This window comes from Gorilla gorilla, chromosome X, assembly GCF_029281585.2.
Source record: "Gorilla gorilla gorilla isolate KB3781 chromosome X, NHGRI_mGorGor1-v2.1_pri, whole genome shotgun sequence".
Taxonomy (NCBI): domain Eukaryota; kingdom Metazoa; phylum Chordata; class Mammalia; order Primates; family Hominidae; genus Gorilla; species Gorilla gorilla.
In genome coordinates, this window is record NC_073247.2 from 147,029,509 (window position 1) to 147,047,548 (window position 18,040).

An 18,040-nucleotide genomic window follows, 5' to 3' on the forward strand; every position below is an offset into this window, starting at 1 on the left:
CAAGCCACATCTCATAATAGTCATTTTAGTTCCTCATGAGAACCACACTACAAAAAACACAAAGTGCTGTCCTCACCGTTATCCCTCTGACAGCCTGGAAAATCCATGTCCAGCATCTAGACAATACCCACATGGGTCACACTTTAATGGTAACAATGTAGTTATTCTAGATCAGAGACTTGGAAGGGAATATGGCTTGAGACATATGAGTATGTCTCAAGGAACTGGTCCAGTTTTAGCATAAGATTTTCCAAAGCATTAAAAGCCCACCTGCATCCCAGGTCCACAGAATAAAGGTGTGAAGCTGCACTGCATTGAGCTTTGGGAGGGGCTCCACTGCACTGAGCTTTGGGAGGGTTTAGATAAGTGTGGGAGACACAGCAATGTTTAATTGCAGTGTTCAATTTCTGCAACTAAACACTCCATTTACATGAATTGTGTATTATAGAAGGAGTACTTGCAGAGTCATGACCAAAGATGGATGAAAGATTGAGAAGCAAGTAGGAAGTTCGACCTGGAACTAATTCCTGGATTGGAACATGGTGGACAAAGTTGCTGATCACTACCCAGGGGACAAGGCAAGATGCAATGGGTGCTGTTTATTTACAGAAAGGAGAAATTTTAATGGATTTTATACAAGCCAGGAACAAGCTCTGAGGCCAGGGTAGTTGAGGGTTCTGTCTAGGAAGGAGACATGCAGATGGCACCCAGCCACAGGATATACCCACCTCCTCTCCCAGCAACTTCCACTCACCTTATTCAGGCTTGAACCAGAAGGAAGCCAGGCATGGTGGCCAGTGTTCGAATCTTGCAGACTGTTGGCACTAGGTTCTGAGGACAATTGTGAGTCACCATAGTGACTATGACTTCACTTGGTGCTGAACCAATCAGGCCCTGGGACTCAAGGAAAGAGAGGGAGTGCCAAGCTGTTACTGTTTACCCTCTGGCCCAGATCTTTCTTCAGAAGAAACCTGAGTGGTCTCACAGGTAAAATATCCTGATATACCAAGATCATAGAGCATCCTTTTGTGCCATTAACTAACTAACCTACCCGATAAACCCCAACCCTGTTTGGTAATGGGGGGAGGTTATCAGAGAGTCATTTGTTCAAACTGATACAGAGACACTGTAGAGCAGTGGGTAAAAGCAGAAGCTTCAGATACAGGCTTTCTCAGTTCCAATCTCACCTCTCTGTCACTTGGGCAAGTCTTTTAGTCTCTCTTGGGAGGTCAAAATAGAGAACACAGTGGGCATCCACCCCTAGCCTTGGCACTGTGCTAGATTCAAACGAAATGCAGAACTGGGTTTTTGGGGATGAGGCAGGGCCAGGCATCAGAGGTGAGTACAATCTTTAAGCCACTGTGATTACATTCCCAGGATGGAAAATCAGCAGGATGGACCTTAGAAACAGAAACTAGGTAGTACTTGAGAATGTCCAGTTTATCTCTTACACAGGGGTTTGGAGTAAGATTCATACCTGCTTCACCAGTGATTTTCAAAGGAGGCAAATCCTATTTGAAGCTCAAGTCACATAAAGAGATTTGGAATGAGGAAACAAATTATAGCAGCCTGCAAGTTGTAGAATGAAGAAATGCAAATGTAAAGTACTGAACTTTGTTATGGATAGATTTACCAAAGAGAATTACTCTGCATAACATGAATAATGGAGTTCAGAAGGAAGCCCATATCCCAGGTACAGGGAAAACTCAGAGGTGAGAAGAAGGCAGCTCTGAAAAAGAGCAACATAGAATTGAGTTAAAATTAGTGTGGATATAAGAATTACAATGACACTTGAGCTATGAGGTAGTGTTTTGAGTACAATCTAACAAGCCTATGTGTGTCAGGTAATGATTAAAGGGATGCAATAGTGTGTCTTTAATGTCCCGGGTCCCATCAGGCTGCTGCACAGCCCCATGTGTAAGACAGATAGAAGAAACAATATGGTTGGTGCTTCAAATCAGATGATGACCCAAAGCAATCTCCTGTGACTACTGCTGGTAGCAGTGTGTGTGTGTATGGGTGTGTGTGTGTGTGTGTGTGTGTGTGTGTGTGTGTGTGTGTGGTTTTGTGCCAGTGAGGAAGAGGTTGCCGGGTACACTTGATTACCTAGAATACATCATCTTTTTCAGACTTCCTCGGTTGTGCTGTTCTACTGAGGTTGGGTGGAGTCAACACGTCATGGATAAAGAAGTCCCTAAAGGCAGTCCCAGGGAGCCCGCACTGAACATCAAGAAGTCAGACAAATCCTTCAAATGCAAGAAGCCCACCGAAAATGTGCTGATCTTTTTAATCAACAGACAAGTGGGCAGGCACAGAAGTGACATTGACCTGTCAAGATGGGTGTGGATGCTGTCATAAAGCAACTCTAGGGTGGACATGGCCTTGGACAAAAAGTCATGTGGCTTATGTGCTGAAGCCTGCCCAGATTTTTGAGAAATTAAATATAATTAGAACAATAAACTCCTCCCATGTTTGAGTCATTAAAACAGAGCCTGTCATTTCACTCCTTTAGGTTGGATGTGTGTTTGCTGACAGGGTGTTCTTGGGTTACACTGGAAGGGGCTTCTGTTCATCCTAACACGCTGTGCAGGGGTGCTCAGACCCAGGGGAGAGGGTGAGATCATGCTGCACACCAGATCTCTCCCACCATCAATCTGAAAAACACTGCAAAGTCAAAGTGATGTAGTACTTGGCATTCAAGGACCAAAGACTCTTCTCCCTAGCCATTTTGAAGAGACTGCCCTGGTGTTCCCCTCTAAAACCCAATGCTTGTCCTAGTGAAAAGACATTGTTTAAGAGCAGACCAACAGTTGGCCTGGGGGTTTGGGATATGTTTTAATACTGCCAATGTCATATCCACAGAGCCTTCCAGAGGCAACCGCTCTGCCCTTTGTCCCCAGGAAAGTATAGAATGCTCTGGTCACTTTTTTGTGTCATGTCAAACAAACCTGCTCAGGCCACAGCCAAAGATAATTCATTTGACTGAAGTGAAGCCACCTGATAGGACAACAACACACATGAGATGGCTCCCATTGAAGCAGCTCTGTCCCCAAGGAATGTGCTGAGCAAGTCAGATACTCATTCTGAGAAACCTGAAATGGGAACTATGTGGGCAATTGGTCACTGACAAGTGAGAGTTAAAGCTAAAGAGGGGACAGGGAGAGCAAAGAGGTCAGAGCCGTGGCAAACATGGGCAAGCCTAAGTGAGGAGTAAGATGAAATTTACATAAGGTGAACCATTAAAGCCATCACAGATTCCAGGCATTTCTCTTGTCCTTTCACTTGAGCTGCAAAATAAGCCCCTGCAAGCAGTCCTCTGTCCCCTCTTCCTCTCCTCCCTAATTCCCTGTGTTCTCACAATCTGTCCAGCATTCCCCAAGGCCCCTTCCTGTGTCCCCTCCCCCACCTACATCTAAAGGGCTGTTACTCTCTCTCCCCTTAGCCAGGTCTCTTCCAGATTTTTTATGTGGTACGAAGTTAAACTGCTGTATGTCCTTTTCACCGTCCTCTTTGTCCCTGTCACCTCCTCTGTCCCTGCACTGATGCGGCATCGCCAAAAAAGAGCCACCAGCCTCTCCTCAGAGGATGCAGCTGGCTGTAGGATGGAGAGGAGGGGTTAGAGGCTGCCAGGTAGAGGGGCCTCCTGGGTGCACCGTTGGGAGGAATGCTGCCTGGACACTGCTATGTCGGTGACTATTTACCTGCAGTCCAGCATCAAACAGTGGCTGTGAGGTGGAGAATAGGTGGGGAATGGAGGCTGAAAGGGCAGCAGGTAGGGCAAGAAGGAGCCAAACCCACAGGAGCAGAGGCCGATAACAGCCAACCTCCTACCCTCCATGGCCACACAACAGAAGAGACAGAATTTAGGATACAGAGTTATGTGTGGATAAATCTCACCATCATACTGAGTGAGAAAACAAGTAGCACAGAATTATGTACCAAAGAGAAACCCAACTGTGCCAAGCAGTACTTGGGTATATACATAGACAGTAAAGTTATCCAAACTAGAGCAGCAGCACATTCAAGTGGAACTCTGTCCGGTTTCCGACTTGACTAGTGCCCCAAAACAATTGGTACCAACTATTTCCCATCTTGCAAGGAGTTGCCTAACAATGGAGGCCTGGTAAAGAAGGCAATCACAATCATGTGACCTCTGACCACTCACCCACCTGCAGGTGTCTACTCACACTGGAAGTCTGGGTGGGTTGGAGACCAGAGAGGCATGCTTCCCAGGGATTGGAGGCTGTGCCGAGTTTAAACGAGGAAAACTTCCCACACTTCAAATTCACTGGAAGGTTGGGGCTACTCAGTGTTCACCTAGAGAACTTGACTTTTGTTTCCAGAAGTGACACTCACAAGGAAGAAATTCAGGAGGAAAGTGGCTGTAGGAGAGGGAGAGAAGATTTGGCCAAAATTCCTCTGAAGAGATTTTTCTCAGGAGATCTTAGTGGCGGCCAAATGTAACCTTCTCGGGACGGGGAAGGGGGTGGGAATCTGGATGCAGCTGACTCACAGGAATCAGAGGCTGACTGGAGACCATGCACACAGTGTCAGGAGACACTCTCTTCTTCTACTCTTTCATTTCTAGCTGCTGCCTCTCATTGCTCAAATCACTAACCAGACAGCCAGGAAGCCAAGGTGATGTCGTCCATGGTATCAGCCTTCTGGAACACACAGCCCTGCAGAGAAGCATATATCTAGTTGGACAAACTGAGAAGAATCAAATCAATTCACCACTTTTTTCTACTTCCATTACTGTTCCACCACTGTTGCTTTAATCAGAGGAATAAAACCCTTGCCCAACACATGGTAGCATACACAGTGTTGTGAGCCATCTTATCATAACAGATGAGGTCAATTTGATTATAATACCATGTGGAACCTAAGTTGTAACTCTAATGGTTACAAGAAAGTTTCCTACACATTCACATTGACTGGGTGAAGGGAAAGTCACCTTGGCAGGGGATAGATGAAGATGGCAGAATAGAAACCTACACCACTCATCCCATCTCCCTTCACTGGAACACCAGATTTTAATGACTATCTGCACACAAAAAACACTGCCACAAGAACCAAGAATTAGGTGAGCAATCACATCACCTGGTTTTAACTTCATATCACTGAAAGAGGCATTGCACAGGGCAAGAGAGGTAGTCTGGAACCACCAATGCTACCCCTCCTCCATCCACCAGCGTGGAGAGTCTGTGCACTTTGGGGAGGGAGAGTGCAGCAAGTGGGGGACTTTACCTTGAACTCAATGCTGCCCTATCACAGCTGAAAACAAATCCATGCAGGGTGCAGCCAGTGCCCACACACAGGTGTGGGGTGGGAGGTGCATTTGGACCAGCCCTCGCCAGGAGAATCACCCTTCCCATCAATTGAAACTTGAGCTTCTTCTCAAGCCTCGCCACTGTGGGCAAAAGTGCTCTAGAGTCCTATGTAAACTTAAAAGGCAGTCTAGGACACAACAACTGCAGTTTCTAAGGAACTCCTAGTGCTGGGCTGGGCTTACAGCCAGTGAACTCAGGTGGCACGTGACCTAGGGAGACAGCAGCTGACATGACTAGCGGAGCCCTTGTGCCATCCCTCCTCCAACCCCTGGTAGTGCAGCTCACAGCAATTAAAACGTCCCCTTACTTCTGCTTAAGGAGAGGAGAGTGAATAAAGGTAGTCCTTTACAGCAGTATAAAAATGGACTAACACATTAAAGGGGACATTATGTTGCATCTTTGATACCAGCTGAATCACAGTAGAATAGGGCACTGGGCAGAATTGTAAGGCTCCTTTTCCAGGCCCTAGCTCCTGGGCGACATTTCTAGATGCACACTAGGCCAGAAGGGAGCCCATTGCCTTGAAGGAAAGGACCCAGTCCTGGCAGGACCTATCACCTGCTGACTAAAGAGCCCTTGGGCACTGAATAACACCCAGCGAGATGCAGGGAGTAAGCCATGGGCCTTGGGCTCTGAGGCGTGCTGACTTCAGGGATGACCCAGCATCCTCCAAGCTATGGTGAAGAACTCCTTCCATTTGAAACAAGAACAGAGAAAAGTAAAGGGGACTTTGTATAAGACCCTAAGTACCAGCTCAGCCAGTGCAGTAGAGCAACAAGCAGGCTGTTGGGGTCCTCGAGTCCAGGCCTCAGCTCTTAGACAGCATTTCTGGACCCGCCCTGGGCCATACGGGAGCCCACTGCCCTGCAGAGTGAGCCCCAGGCCTGGCAGCATTCACTACAAGCTGATGGAAGAACCCTTGGGCTTTAAGTGAACATCAGTGATGGCCTGACAGAACTCCCCATGGACCAGTGGTGATGGTGGCCACAGGGAGAGACTCCTATACTTTTGCAAAGGGGAGGGAAGAGTGGGAAAACTGTATCGTAATTGGAGCACCAGCTTAGCTGCAGTCGAACAAAACAAAAGGTAAATTGCGAAGGTATTTTACTCTAATCCCTGGCTCCCAGACTGCATCTCTGGACATACCCAGAACCTGGGGGAACTCCCTGCCTTGAAGGGAATGACCTTGGGCAAGGCCCACTGCTGTGATGGCTTCATGTCAGGCCCAGTACAGTCCCAGTGGTGGTAGCCACAGAGGACTTGCATCACCACAAGCCAGTGCCAGGTGTTCAGCACAGAGCACCATACTCCATTTGCATGGCATCTGTTTCTGGAGGAGGGGAGGTCTCCGCATGGCAATCCAAGGAATTCTTAGAGATCTTTTATTATTATTATTATCATCATTATTATTATACTTTAAATTCTAGAATACATGTGCACAACATGCTGGTTTGATACATAGGTATACATGTGCCATGTTGGTTTGCTGCACCCATCAACTCATCATTCACATTAGGTATTTCTCCTAATGCTATTCCTCCCCGAGCCCCCCCACCACCCAACAGGCCCTGGTGTGTGATGTTCCCTGCCCTGTGTCCAAGTGATCTCATTGTTCAGTTACCACCTATGAGTGAGAACATGCAGTGTTTGGTTTTCTGTCCTTGTGATACTTTGCTGAGAATGATGGTTTCCAGCTTCATCCATGTCCCTACAAAGGACATGAACTCATCCTTTTTTATGACTGCATAGTATTCCATGGTGTATATGTGCCACATTTTCTTAATCCAGTCTAACACTGATGGGCATTTGGATTGGTTCCAAGTCTTTGCTATTGTGAATAGTGCTGCAATAAACATACGTGTGCATGTGTCTTTATAGTAGCATGATTTATAATCCTTTGGGTATATACCCAGTAATGTGATTACTGGGTCAAATGGTAATTCTAGTTCTAGATCCTTGAGGAATCGCCACACTGTCTCCCACAATGGTTGAACCAATTTACACTCCCATCAACGTGTAAAGGTGTTCCTATTTCTCCACATCCTCTCCAGCATCTGTTGTTTCCTGACTTTTTAACGATTGCCATTCTAACTGGTGTGAGATGGTATCTCATGGTGGTTTTGATTTGCATTTCTCTGATGACCAGTGATGATGAGCTTTTTTTCAGGTCTCTGTTGGCTGCATAGATGTCTTCTTTTGAGAAGTGTCTATTCATATCCTTTGCCCACTTTTTGATGGGGTTGTTTGTTTTTTTCTTGCAAATTTCTTTGAGTTCTTTGTAGATTCTGGATATTAGCCCTTTGTCAGATGAGTAGATTGCAAAAATTTTCTCCCATTCTGTAGGTTGCCTGTTCACTCTGATGGTAGTTTCTTTGCTGCACAGAAGCTCTTTAGTTTAATTAAATCCCATTTGTCTATTTTGGCTTTTGTTGCCATTGCTTTCGGTGTTTGAGTCATGAAGTCCTTGCCCATGCCTATGTCCTGAATGGTATTGCCTAGGTTTCCTTCAAGGGTTTTTACGGTTTTAGGTCTAATATTTAAGTCTTTAACCCATCTTGAATTAATTTTTGTATAAGGTGTAAGGAAGGGATCCAGTTTCAGCTTTCTACATATGGCTAGCCAGTTTTCCCAGCACCATTTATTAAATAGGGAATCCTTTCCCCATTTCTTGTTTTTGTCAGGTTTGTCAAAGATCAGATGGTTGTAGATGTGTGGCGTTATTTCTGAGGGCTCTGTTCTGTTCCATTGGTCTATATCTCTGTTTTGGTACCGGTACCATGCTGTTTTGGGTACTGTAGCCCTGTAGTACACTTTGAAGTCAGGTAGTGTGATGCCTCCAGCTTTGCTCTCTTGGCTTAGGATTGTCTTGGCAATGCAGGCTCTTTTTTGCTTCCATATGAACTTTAAAGTAATTTTTTCCAATTCTGTGAAGAAAGTCATTGGTAGCTTGGTGGGGATGGCATTGAATCTATAAGTTTCTTTGGGCAGTATGACCATTTTCACGATATTGATTCTTCCTATCCATGAGCATGGAATGTTCTTCCATTTGTTTGTGTCCTCTTTTATTTCCTTCACCAGTGGTTTCTAGTTCTCCTTGAAGAGGTCCTTCACATCCCTTGTAAGTTGTATTCCTAGGCATTTTATTCTCTTTGTAGCAATTGTGAATGGGGGTTCATTAATGATTTGGCTCTCTGTTTGTCTTAATGGTGTATAGGAATGCTTGTGAGTTTTGCACATTGATTTTGTATCCTAAGATTTTGCTGAAGTTGCTTATCAGCTTAAGGAGATTTTGGACTGAGACGATAGGGTTTTCTAAATATACAATCATGTCATCTGCAAACAGGGACAATTTGACTTCCTCATTTCCTAATTGAATACCCTTTATTTCCTTCTCTTGCCTGATTGTCCTGGCCAGAACTTCCAACACTATGTTGAATAGGAGTGGTGAGAAAGGGCATACTTGTCTTGTGCCAGTTTTCAAAGGGAATGCTTCCAGTTTTTGCCCATTCAGTATGATATTGGCTGTGGGTTTGCCATAAATAGCTCTTATTATTTTGAGATATGTTCCATCAGTACCTAGTTTATTGAGAGTTTTTAGCATGAAGGGCTGTTGAATTTTGTCAAAGGCCTTTTCTGCATCTATTGAGATAATCATGTGCTTTTTGTTGTTGGTTCAGTTTATGTGATGAATTACATTTATTGATTTGCATATGTTGAACCAGCCTTGCATCCCAGGGATGAAGCCCACTTGATCATGACGGAGAAGCTTTTTGATGTGCTGCTGGATTCAGTTTGCCAGTATTTTATTGAGGATTTTCGCATAGATGTTCATCAGGGATATTGGTCTAAAATTTTCTTTTTTTGTTGTGTCTCTGCCCGGCTTTGGTATCAGGATGATGCTGGCCTCATAAAATGAGTTAGGGAGGGTTCCCTCTTTTTCTATTGATTGGAATAGTTTCAGAAGGAATGGTACCAGCTCCTCTTTGTACCTCTGGTAGAATTTGGCTGTGAATCCGTCTGGTCCTGGCCTTTTTTTGGTTGGTAGGCTATTAATTATTGCCTCAATTTCAGAGACTGTTATTGGTCTATTCAGAGATTCAACTTCTTCCTGGTTTGGTCTTGGGAGGGTGTATGTGTCCAGGAATTCATCCATTTCTTCTAGATTTTCTAGTTTATTTGCATAGAGCTGTTTATAATATTCTCTGATAGTAGTTTGTATTTCTGTGGGATCGGTGGTGATATCCCCTTTATCATTATATTTTATTGTGTCTATTTGATTCTTCTCTCTTTTCTTCTTTATTAGTCTTGCTAGCGGTCTATCAATTTTGTTGATCTTTTCAAAAAACCAGCTCCTGGATTCATTGATTTTTTTGAAGGGTTTTTTGTGTCTCTATCTCCTACAGTTCTGCTCTGATCTTAGTTATTTCTTGCCTTCTGCTAGCATTTGAATTTGTTTGCTGTTGCTTCTCTAGTTCTTTTAATTGTGATGTTAGGGTGTCGATTTTATCTTTCCTGCTTTCTCTTGTGGGCATTTAGTGCTATAAATTTCCCTCTACACACTGCTTTAAATGTGTCTCACAGATTCTGGTATGTTGTGTCTTTGTTCTCATTGGTTTCAAAGAACATCTTTATTTCTGCCTTCACTTCGTTATTTACCCAGTAGTCATTCAGGAGCAAGTTGTTCAGTTTCCATGTAGTTGTGTGGTTTTGAGTCAGTTTCTGAATTCTGAGTTCTAATTTGATTGCACTGTGGTCTGAGAGATAGTTTGTTGTGATTTCTGTTCTTTTACATTTGCTGAGCAGTGCTTTACTTCCACCTATGTGGTCAATTTTAGAGTAAGTGTGATGTGGTGCTGAGAAGAATGTATATTCTGTTGATTTAGGGTGGAGAGTTCTGTAGATGGCTATCAGGTTTGCTTGTTGCAGAGCTGAGTTCAGGTCCTGGATATCCTTCTTAACCTTCTGTCTTGTTGATCTGTCTAATGTTGACAGTGGGGTGTTAAAGTCTCCCATTATTATTGTGTGGGAGCTAAGTCTCTTTGCAGGTCTCTAAGGACTTGCTTTGTGAATCTGGGTGCTCCTGTATTGGGTTCATACATATTTAGGATAGTTAGCTCTTCTTGTTGAATTGATCCCTTTACCATTATGTAATGGCCTTCTTTGTCTCTTTTGATCTTTGTTGGTTTAAAGTCTGTTTTATCAGAGAGTAGGGTTGCAACCCCTGCTTTTTTTTGTTTTCCATTTGCTTGGTAGATCTTTCTCCATCCCTTTTTTTTGAGCCTATGTGCGTCTCTGCACGTGAGATGGGTCTGCTGAATACAGCACACTGATGGGTCTTGACTCTTTATCCAATTTGCCAGTCTGTGTCTTTTAATTGGGGCATTTAGCTTATTTACCTTTAAGGTTAATATTGTTAAGTGTGAATTTGATCCTGTCATTATGATATTCGCTGGTTATTTTGCCCGTTAATTGATGCAGTTTCTTCATAGCATCGATGGTCTTTACAATTTGGCATGTTTTTGCAGTGGCTGGTACTGGTTGTTTGTTTTCATGTATAGTGCTTCCTTCAGGAGCTCTTGTAAGGCAGGCCTGGTGGTGACAAAATCTCTCAGTATTTGCTTGTCTGTAAAGGATTTTATTTCTCCTTCACTTATGAAGCTTAGTTTGGCTGGATATGAAATTCTGGATTGAAAATTCTTTTCTTTAGGAATGTTGAATGTTGGCCTCCACTCTCTTCTGGCTCGTAGGGTTTCTTCTGAGAGATCCACTGTTAGTCTGATGGGCTTCCCTTTGTGGGCAACCCGACCTTTCTCTCTGGCTGCCCTTAACACTTTTTCCTTCATTTCAACCTTGGTTAATCTGACAATTATGTGTCTTGGGGTTGCTCTTCTCCTGGAGTATCTTTGTGGTGTTCTCTGTATTTCCTGAATTTGAATGTTGGCCTGCCTTGCTGGGTTGAGGAAGTTCTCCTTGATAATATCCTGCAGAGTATTTTCCAACTTGGTTCCATTCTCCCCATCACTTTCAGGTACACCTATCAAACGTAGATTTGGTCTTTTCACATAGTCCCACATTTCTTGGAGGCTTTGTTTGTTTCTTTTTACTTTTTTTTCTCTAACCTTGTCTTCTTGCTTTTTTTCATTAATTTCTTCTTCAATCACTGATACCCTTTCTTCCACTTGATCGAATTGGTATTGAAGCTTGTGCATACATCACGAAGTTCTCATGCTGTGGTTTTCAGCTCCATCAGGTCATTTAAGGTCTTCTCTACACTGTTTATTCTAGTTAGCCATTTGTCTAATCTTTTTTCAAGGTTTTTAGCTTCCTTGCGATGGACTCAAACATCCTCCTTTAGCTTGGAGAAGTTTGTTATTACTGACCTTCCCAAGCCTACCTTTGTCAACTCATCAAATCATTCTCCATCCAGCTTTGTTCTGTTGTTGGCGAGGAGCTGCAATCCTTTGGAGGAGAAGAGGTGCTCTGATTTTTAGAATTTTCAACTTTTCTGCTCTGCTTTCTCCCCATCTTTGTGGTTTTATCTACATTTGGTCTTTGATGTTGGTGACCTACAGATGGGATTTTGGTGTAGATGACCTTTTAGTTAATGTTGTTGCTTTTCCTTTGTGTTTGTTAGTTTTCCTTCTAACAGTCAGGTCCCTCAGCTGCAGGTCTGTTGGAGTTTGCTGGAGTTCCACTCCAGACCCTGTTTGCCTTGGTATCACCAGCGGAGGCTGAAGAACAGCAAATATTTCAGAACAGCAAATATTGCTGCCTGATCCTTCCTTTGGAAGCTTCATCCCAGAGGGGTAGACGCCTACACGAGGTGTCTGTCGGCCCCTACTGGGAGGTGTCTCCCAGTTGGGCTACACAGGGGTCAGAGACCCACTTGAGGACATAGTCTGTCCATTCTCAGAGCTCAAACACTGTGCTGGGAGAACCACTGCTCTCCTCAGAGCTGTCAGACAAGGATGTTTAAGTCTGCAGAAGTTGTCTGCTGCCTTTTGTTCAGCTAAGCCCTATCCACAGAGGTGGAGTCTAGAGGTAGTAGGCCTTTTTGAGCTGCAGTGGGCTCGTCCCAGTTTGAGCTGCCCCTGCCACTTTGTTTACCTACTCAAGCCTCAGCAATGGCGGACGCCCCTCCCCTAGCCAGGTTGCTGTTTCGCAGATCGAACTCAGACTGCTGGGCTAGCAGTGAGCAAGGCTCCGTGGGTGTGGGACCCGCCAAGCCAGGCACAGGAGAGAATCACCTTGTCTGCCAGTTGCTAAGACCTTGGGAAAAGTACAGTATTTGGGCAGGGAGTGTCCCATTTTTCCAGGTAGTCTGTCACAGCTTCCCTTGGCTAGGAAAAGGAAATCCCCTGACCCCTTGTGCTTCCTGGGTGAGGCGACACCCCGCCCTGCTTCAGCTCGCCCTCTGTGGGCTGCACCCACTGTCCAACCAGTCCCAGTGAGATGAAACAGGTACCTCAGTTGGAAATGTAGAAATCACGCGTCTTCTGAGTCGATCACACTGGGAGCTGCAGACCGAAGTTGTTCCTATTTGGCCATCTTGGAACGCCCCCTCAGAGATCTTATCTAAGACCACCAAGGTGGTGCCTCTATGAGTCTTCATCCCTTCAAATTCCTTAGAATGGTGTGTTAGTTCATTTTCACACTGCTATAAAGAGCTACCTGAGACTGGGCAATTTATGAAGAAAAGAGGATTAATTGACTCACAGTTCTTCAGGCTTAACTGGAAACGTGACTTGGAGGCCTCAGGAAACTTACACTCATAGCAGAAGGGGAAGCAAGCACATGGTGGAGCAGGAGAGACAGACAGCGAAGGAGGGAGTGCCACACATTTTTAAACCATCAGATCTCATGAGAACTCACTATCACGAGAAGAGCAGGGGCAAAATCCGCCCCCATGATCCAATCACCTCCCACAAGGCCCCTCCTTTAACATGTGGCTATTACAATTCAACAGGACGTGTGGGTGGGGCCACAGAGCCAAACCATAATAAATGCCTTCCCCAGAAGGACAAGCACAAACAAGCCCAGTCTGCATAGACTACAATGAATACCTAACTTTGCAATGCCTAGACACAGATGAACATCTACAAGCATCAACACCATCCAGAAAAACAAGACCTAAACAAATGAACTAAATAAGGCAGCAGGGACCAATTCATGAGAAACAGAGATATGTGGCATTTCAGACAAAGAATTAAACATTAGCTGTTTTGAGAAAAATAAATTCAAAATAACACAGAGAAGGAATTCAGAATTCTAGCAGATAAATTTCACAAAAGATTGAAATAATTAAAAAAGAATGAAGCAGAAATTCTAGAGTTGAAAAATGCAAATGACATCATGAAGAATGCATCAGTCTCTTAATAGCAGAATTTATCAAGCAGAAGAAATAATTAGTGAACCTGAAGACAGGATGTTTGAAAATACACAATCAGAGGAGACAAAAGAAAAAATAATAAAAAAACAGTGAAGAATGCCTACAGGATCTAGAAAATAGCCTCAAAAGAACAAATCTAAGAGTTATTGGCCTTTGGCCGGGAGCAGTGTCTCATGCCTGTAATCCCAGCACTTTGGGAGGCCAAGGCGGGCAGATCACGGGGTCAGAAGTTCGAGACCAGCCTGGCCAAAATGGTGAAACCCCATCTCTACTAAAAATACAAAAATTAGCCAGGTGTGGTGGCATGTGCCTATAATCCTAGCTACTCGGGAGGCTGAGGCAGAGGAATCGCTTGAACCCGGGAGGCAGAGGTTGCAGTGAGCTGAGTTCACGCCATTACACTCTAGCCTGGGCAACAAGAGTGAAACTCTGTCTCAAAAAAAAAAAAAAAGAGTTATTGGCCTTAAAGAGGATGTAGAAAGAGAGACAGGGGTAGAAAGTTCATTCAAAGGGGTAATATCAGAGAATTTCTCAAAGGTAGAGAAGAATGTCAACATCCAAGTACAAGAAGGCTATAGAACACCAAGCGGGTTTAACCTAAAGAAGACTACCTCAAAGCATTTAATAATCAAGCTCTCAGAGGTCAAAGATAAAGAAGGGATCCTATACACAGCAAGAGAAAAGAAACAAATAACGTACAATGGAGTGCCAATACATCTGGAAGCAGACTTTTCGATGGAAACCTTATAGGCCAGGAGACAGTGGCATGACATATTTAAAGTGGTAAAGGAAATAAAGTTTTACCCTAGAATAAAAGCACATAGGCAAAACTGTCCTTTAAGCATGAAGAAGAAATAAAGACCTTCCCGGACAAACAAAAGCTGAGAGACTTCATAAACACCAGACCTCTACTACAGGAAATACTAAAGAGAGTTCTTCAATCTGAAAGAAAATGATGGTAATGAGCAAGAAGAAAACATCAGCAGGTACAAAACTCACTGGTATTAGTAAGCTCACAGAAAAACATAGAATACTATAGCACCGTAATTGTGGTATGTAAACTACAGTTGACATAAGTAGAAAGACTAAATGATGAATGAAAGAAAATAATAACTGCAACAACTTTTCAAGACAGGGACAGTAGAATAAGACATAACAAGAAACAATAAAAACTTAAAAAGCAGAGGGATGAAGTTAAAGTGTTGAATTATTATTAGTTTTCTTTTTGCATGCTTGCTTGTTTGTTTATGCAATCAGTATTAAGTTCTCATCAGTTCAAAATAATGGGTTATAAGATAGTATTTTTGAGCCTCATGGTAACCTCAAATCAAAAAACATATAACACATACACAAAAATAAAATGCAAGAAATTAAAACATACACCAGAGAAAATCACCTTCACTAAGAGGAAGACAGGAAGGAAAGAAAGAAGGAAGAGAAGACCACAAAACAACCAGAAAACAAATAACAAAATTGTAGAAGTAAGTTCCTATTTATCAATAATAACAATGAATGTAAATTGGCTAAACTCTTCAATCAAAAGACATAGAGTAGCTGAATGAATGAAAAAACAAGACCCAATCATCTGTTGCCTGCAAGAAACATACTTCACTCATAAATATACACACAGACTGAAAATAAAAAGATGTAAAAAGATATTCCACACCAATTGAAGCCCAAAAAGAACAAGAGTAGCCACACTTGTATTGGACAAAAGAGGTTTCAGGGAAAACCCTATAAAAAGAGACAAGGAAGGTCCTTATGTAATGATAAAGGGGTCAATTCAGCAAGAGCATATAAGGATTGTAAATATATATGCACCCAACACTGCAGCACCCAGATATGTAAGGCAAATATTATTAGAGATAAAGAAATATATAGACCCCAATACAATTATAGCTGGAGACTTCAACATCCCAACTTCAGCATTAGACAGATCTCCCAGACTGAAAATCAACAAAGAAACATCAAAGTTAATCTGCACTATAGAACAAATGGACTTAATAGATATTTACAGAACATTTCATCCAATGGCTGCAGAATACAATCTTTTCCTCGACACATGGATCATTCTCAAGGGTAGGTCACAAAACAAGTCTTAAAACAATCATAAACATTGAAAAAATATCAAGCATCTTTTCTGACCACAATGGAATAAAACTAGAAATCAACAAGAAGATGAATTTTTGAAATTATACCAACACATGGAAATTAAACAGCATACCCCTGAATGACCAGTGGGTCAATGAAAGAATAAAGAAGGAAATTGAAAAATTTCTTGAAAAAATGATAATGGAAGCCCAACATACCAAAACATATGGGATATAGCAAAATCAGTACCAAGAGGGAAGTTTATAGCTATAAGTGCCTATATCAAAAAAGAAGAAAAACTTCAAATAAGTAACCTAATGATGCATCTTAAAGAACTAGAAAAGCAAGAGCAAACTGAACCCAAAATTATTATAACAGAAATAATAAAAAGCAGAGCATAAATAAATGAATGTGAAAAATGAAGAAAACAACACAAAAGACCAATGAAACAAAAGCTCAGTTTTTTTAAAAGATAAACAAAATTGGCAAACCTTTAGCCAGACTGGCTAAGAAAAAAATGGAGAAGACCCAAATAAATAAAATCAGAGATGAAAAGGGAGAGATTACAACTGATACCACAGAAATTCAAAAAATCATTAATCGCTACTATGAACAACTATTTGCCAATACATTGAAAAATCTAGAAGAAATGAATAAACTGCTAGACATATCCAACCTACAAAGATTAAACAAGGAAGAAATCCAAAACCTGAGCAGATCAACAACAAGTAAGGAGCAAAAAGCTGTCAGGAAAAGTGTCCCAGCAAAGAAAAATCCAGGACACAATATTTCAGTGCTGAATTCTATCAAACATTTAAAGAAGAATTAATATCTCTTCTACTCAAAACTGTTCTGAAAAGTAGTGAAGAAGGGAACACATCCAAACTCATTCTGCAAGACCAGTATTACCCTGATACCAAAACTAGACAAAGATACACCAAAAAAAAAAAAACCTACAGACCAATATCTCTGATGAGTATTAATGCAGAAATCCTCAACCAAATACTAGCAATCAGAATTCAACAATACATTAAAAAGATCACTCATCATGAACAAGTGGGATTTATCCCAGGGATTCAAGGATGATTCAACATATACAAATCAATCAACGTGATACATCACATCAACAGAATGAAGGACAAAAACATATGATCCTTTTGATTGATGTTGAAAGTGCATTTCATAAAGTCCATATTTCTTCATGGTAAAAATCCTCAAAAGCTGGATATAGAAGGAACATACTTCAGCATAATAAAAGCCATGTAGGACAAACCCACATCTAGTATGCTGAATGGGGAAAAATTGAAAGCCTTTCCTCTAAAATCTGAAACATGACAAGGATGCCCAATGTCACCACTGTTATTCAACATAATAATGAAAGTCTTACCTAGGGCAGTCAGACAAGAGAAAGAAATAAAGGGCATTAAAATTGCAAGGGAAGAAGTCAAATCATACTTGTTTGCAGATAATATGATCTTATATTTGGAAAAAACTAAAAACTCCACCAAATAAGTATTAGGACTGATAAATTTATGAAAGTTGCACATTACAAAATCAATATACAAAAATCAGTAGCCTTTCTATATGCCAACAGTGAACAATATGAAGAAGTCAATAAATTAGTCCCATTTACAATACTCAGAAACAAAATTAAATACCTAAGAATTAACCAAATAAGTGAAACATGTCTATTATGAAAAGTATAACACAGTGATGAAAACAATTGAAGACAACACAAAATAATAGAAAGATATTCCATGTTCATGGTTTGGAAGAATAATATCATTAAAATGTCCATACTACCCAAGGCAGCCTACAGATTCAATGCAATCCCTATTAAAACACCAATGACATTCTTCACAAAAATAGAAAAAAAAAATCCTAAAATGTTTATAGAACCACAAAAGACCCAGAAGAGCCAAAGCTGTCCTGAGCAAAAAGAAGAAAACTACAGGAATCACATTACCTGACTTCAGATTATATTACAGAGCTATAGGAATCAAAACAGCATGGTACCGGCATAAACACAGACACATAGACCAATGTAACAGAACAGGGAACACAGAAGAAAATCCACAACACCTACAGTGAGCTCATTTTTGACAAAGGTGCCAAGAACATACACTGGGGAAAAGACAGTCTGTTCAATAAATGGTGCTCGGAAACCTGGATATCCATAAACTGAAGAATGAAACTAGACCCCCTATCTCTCACCATATACAAAAGTAAA

The 18,040-nt window shown here is 42.0% G+C and overlaps 1 protein-coding gene across 1 annotated transcript; it reads left to right on the forward strand.

The window, feature by feature from the left end:
* Positions 1-897: 897 nt before the first annotated feature.
* On the forward strand, positions 898-2,486 carry LOC115932285 (embryonic testis differentiation protein homolog B). The gene is made up of 2 exons (XM_031006002.2): positions 898-987; positions 2,130-2,486. Exon 2 carries the CDS (start codon positions 2,179-2,181, stop codon positions 2,356-2,358), a length of 180 nt encoding a protein of 59 aa, XP_030861862.1. The 5' UTR covers positions 898-987; positions 2,130-2,178; the 3' UTR covers positions 2,359-2,486.
* Positions 2,487-18,040: the final 15,554 nt, after the last annotated feature.

Coding starts and splice junctions, on each gene's coding strand:
- LOC115932285 (XM_031006002.2), top strand. CDS start 2,179: ATGGATAAAGAAGTCCCTAAAGGCAGTCCCAGGGAGCCCGCACTGAAC.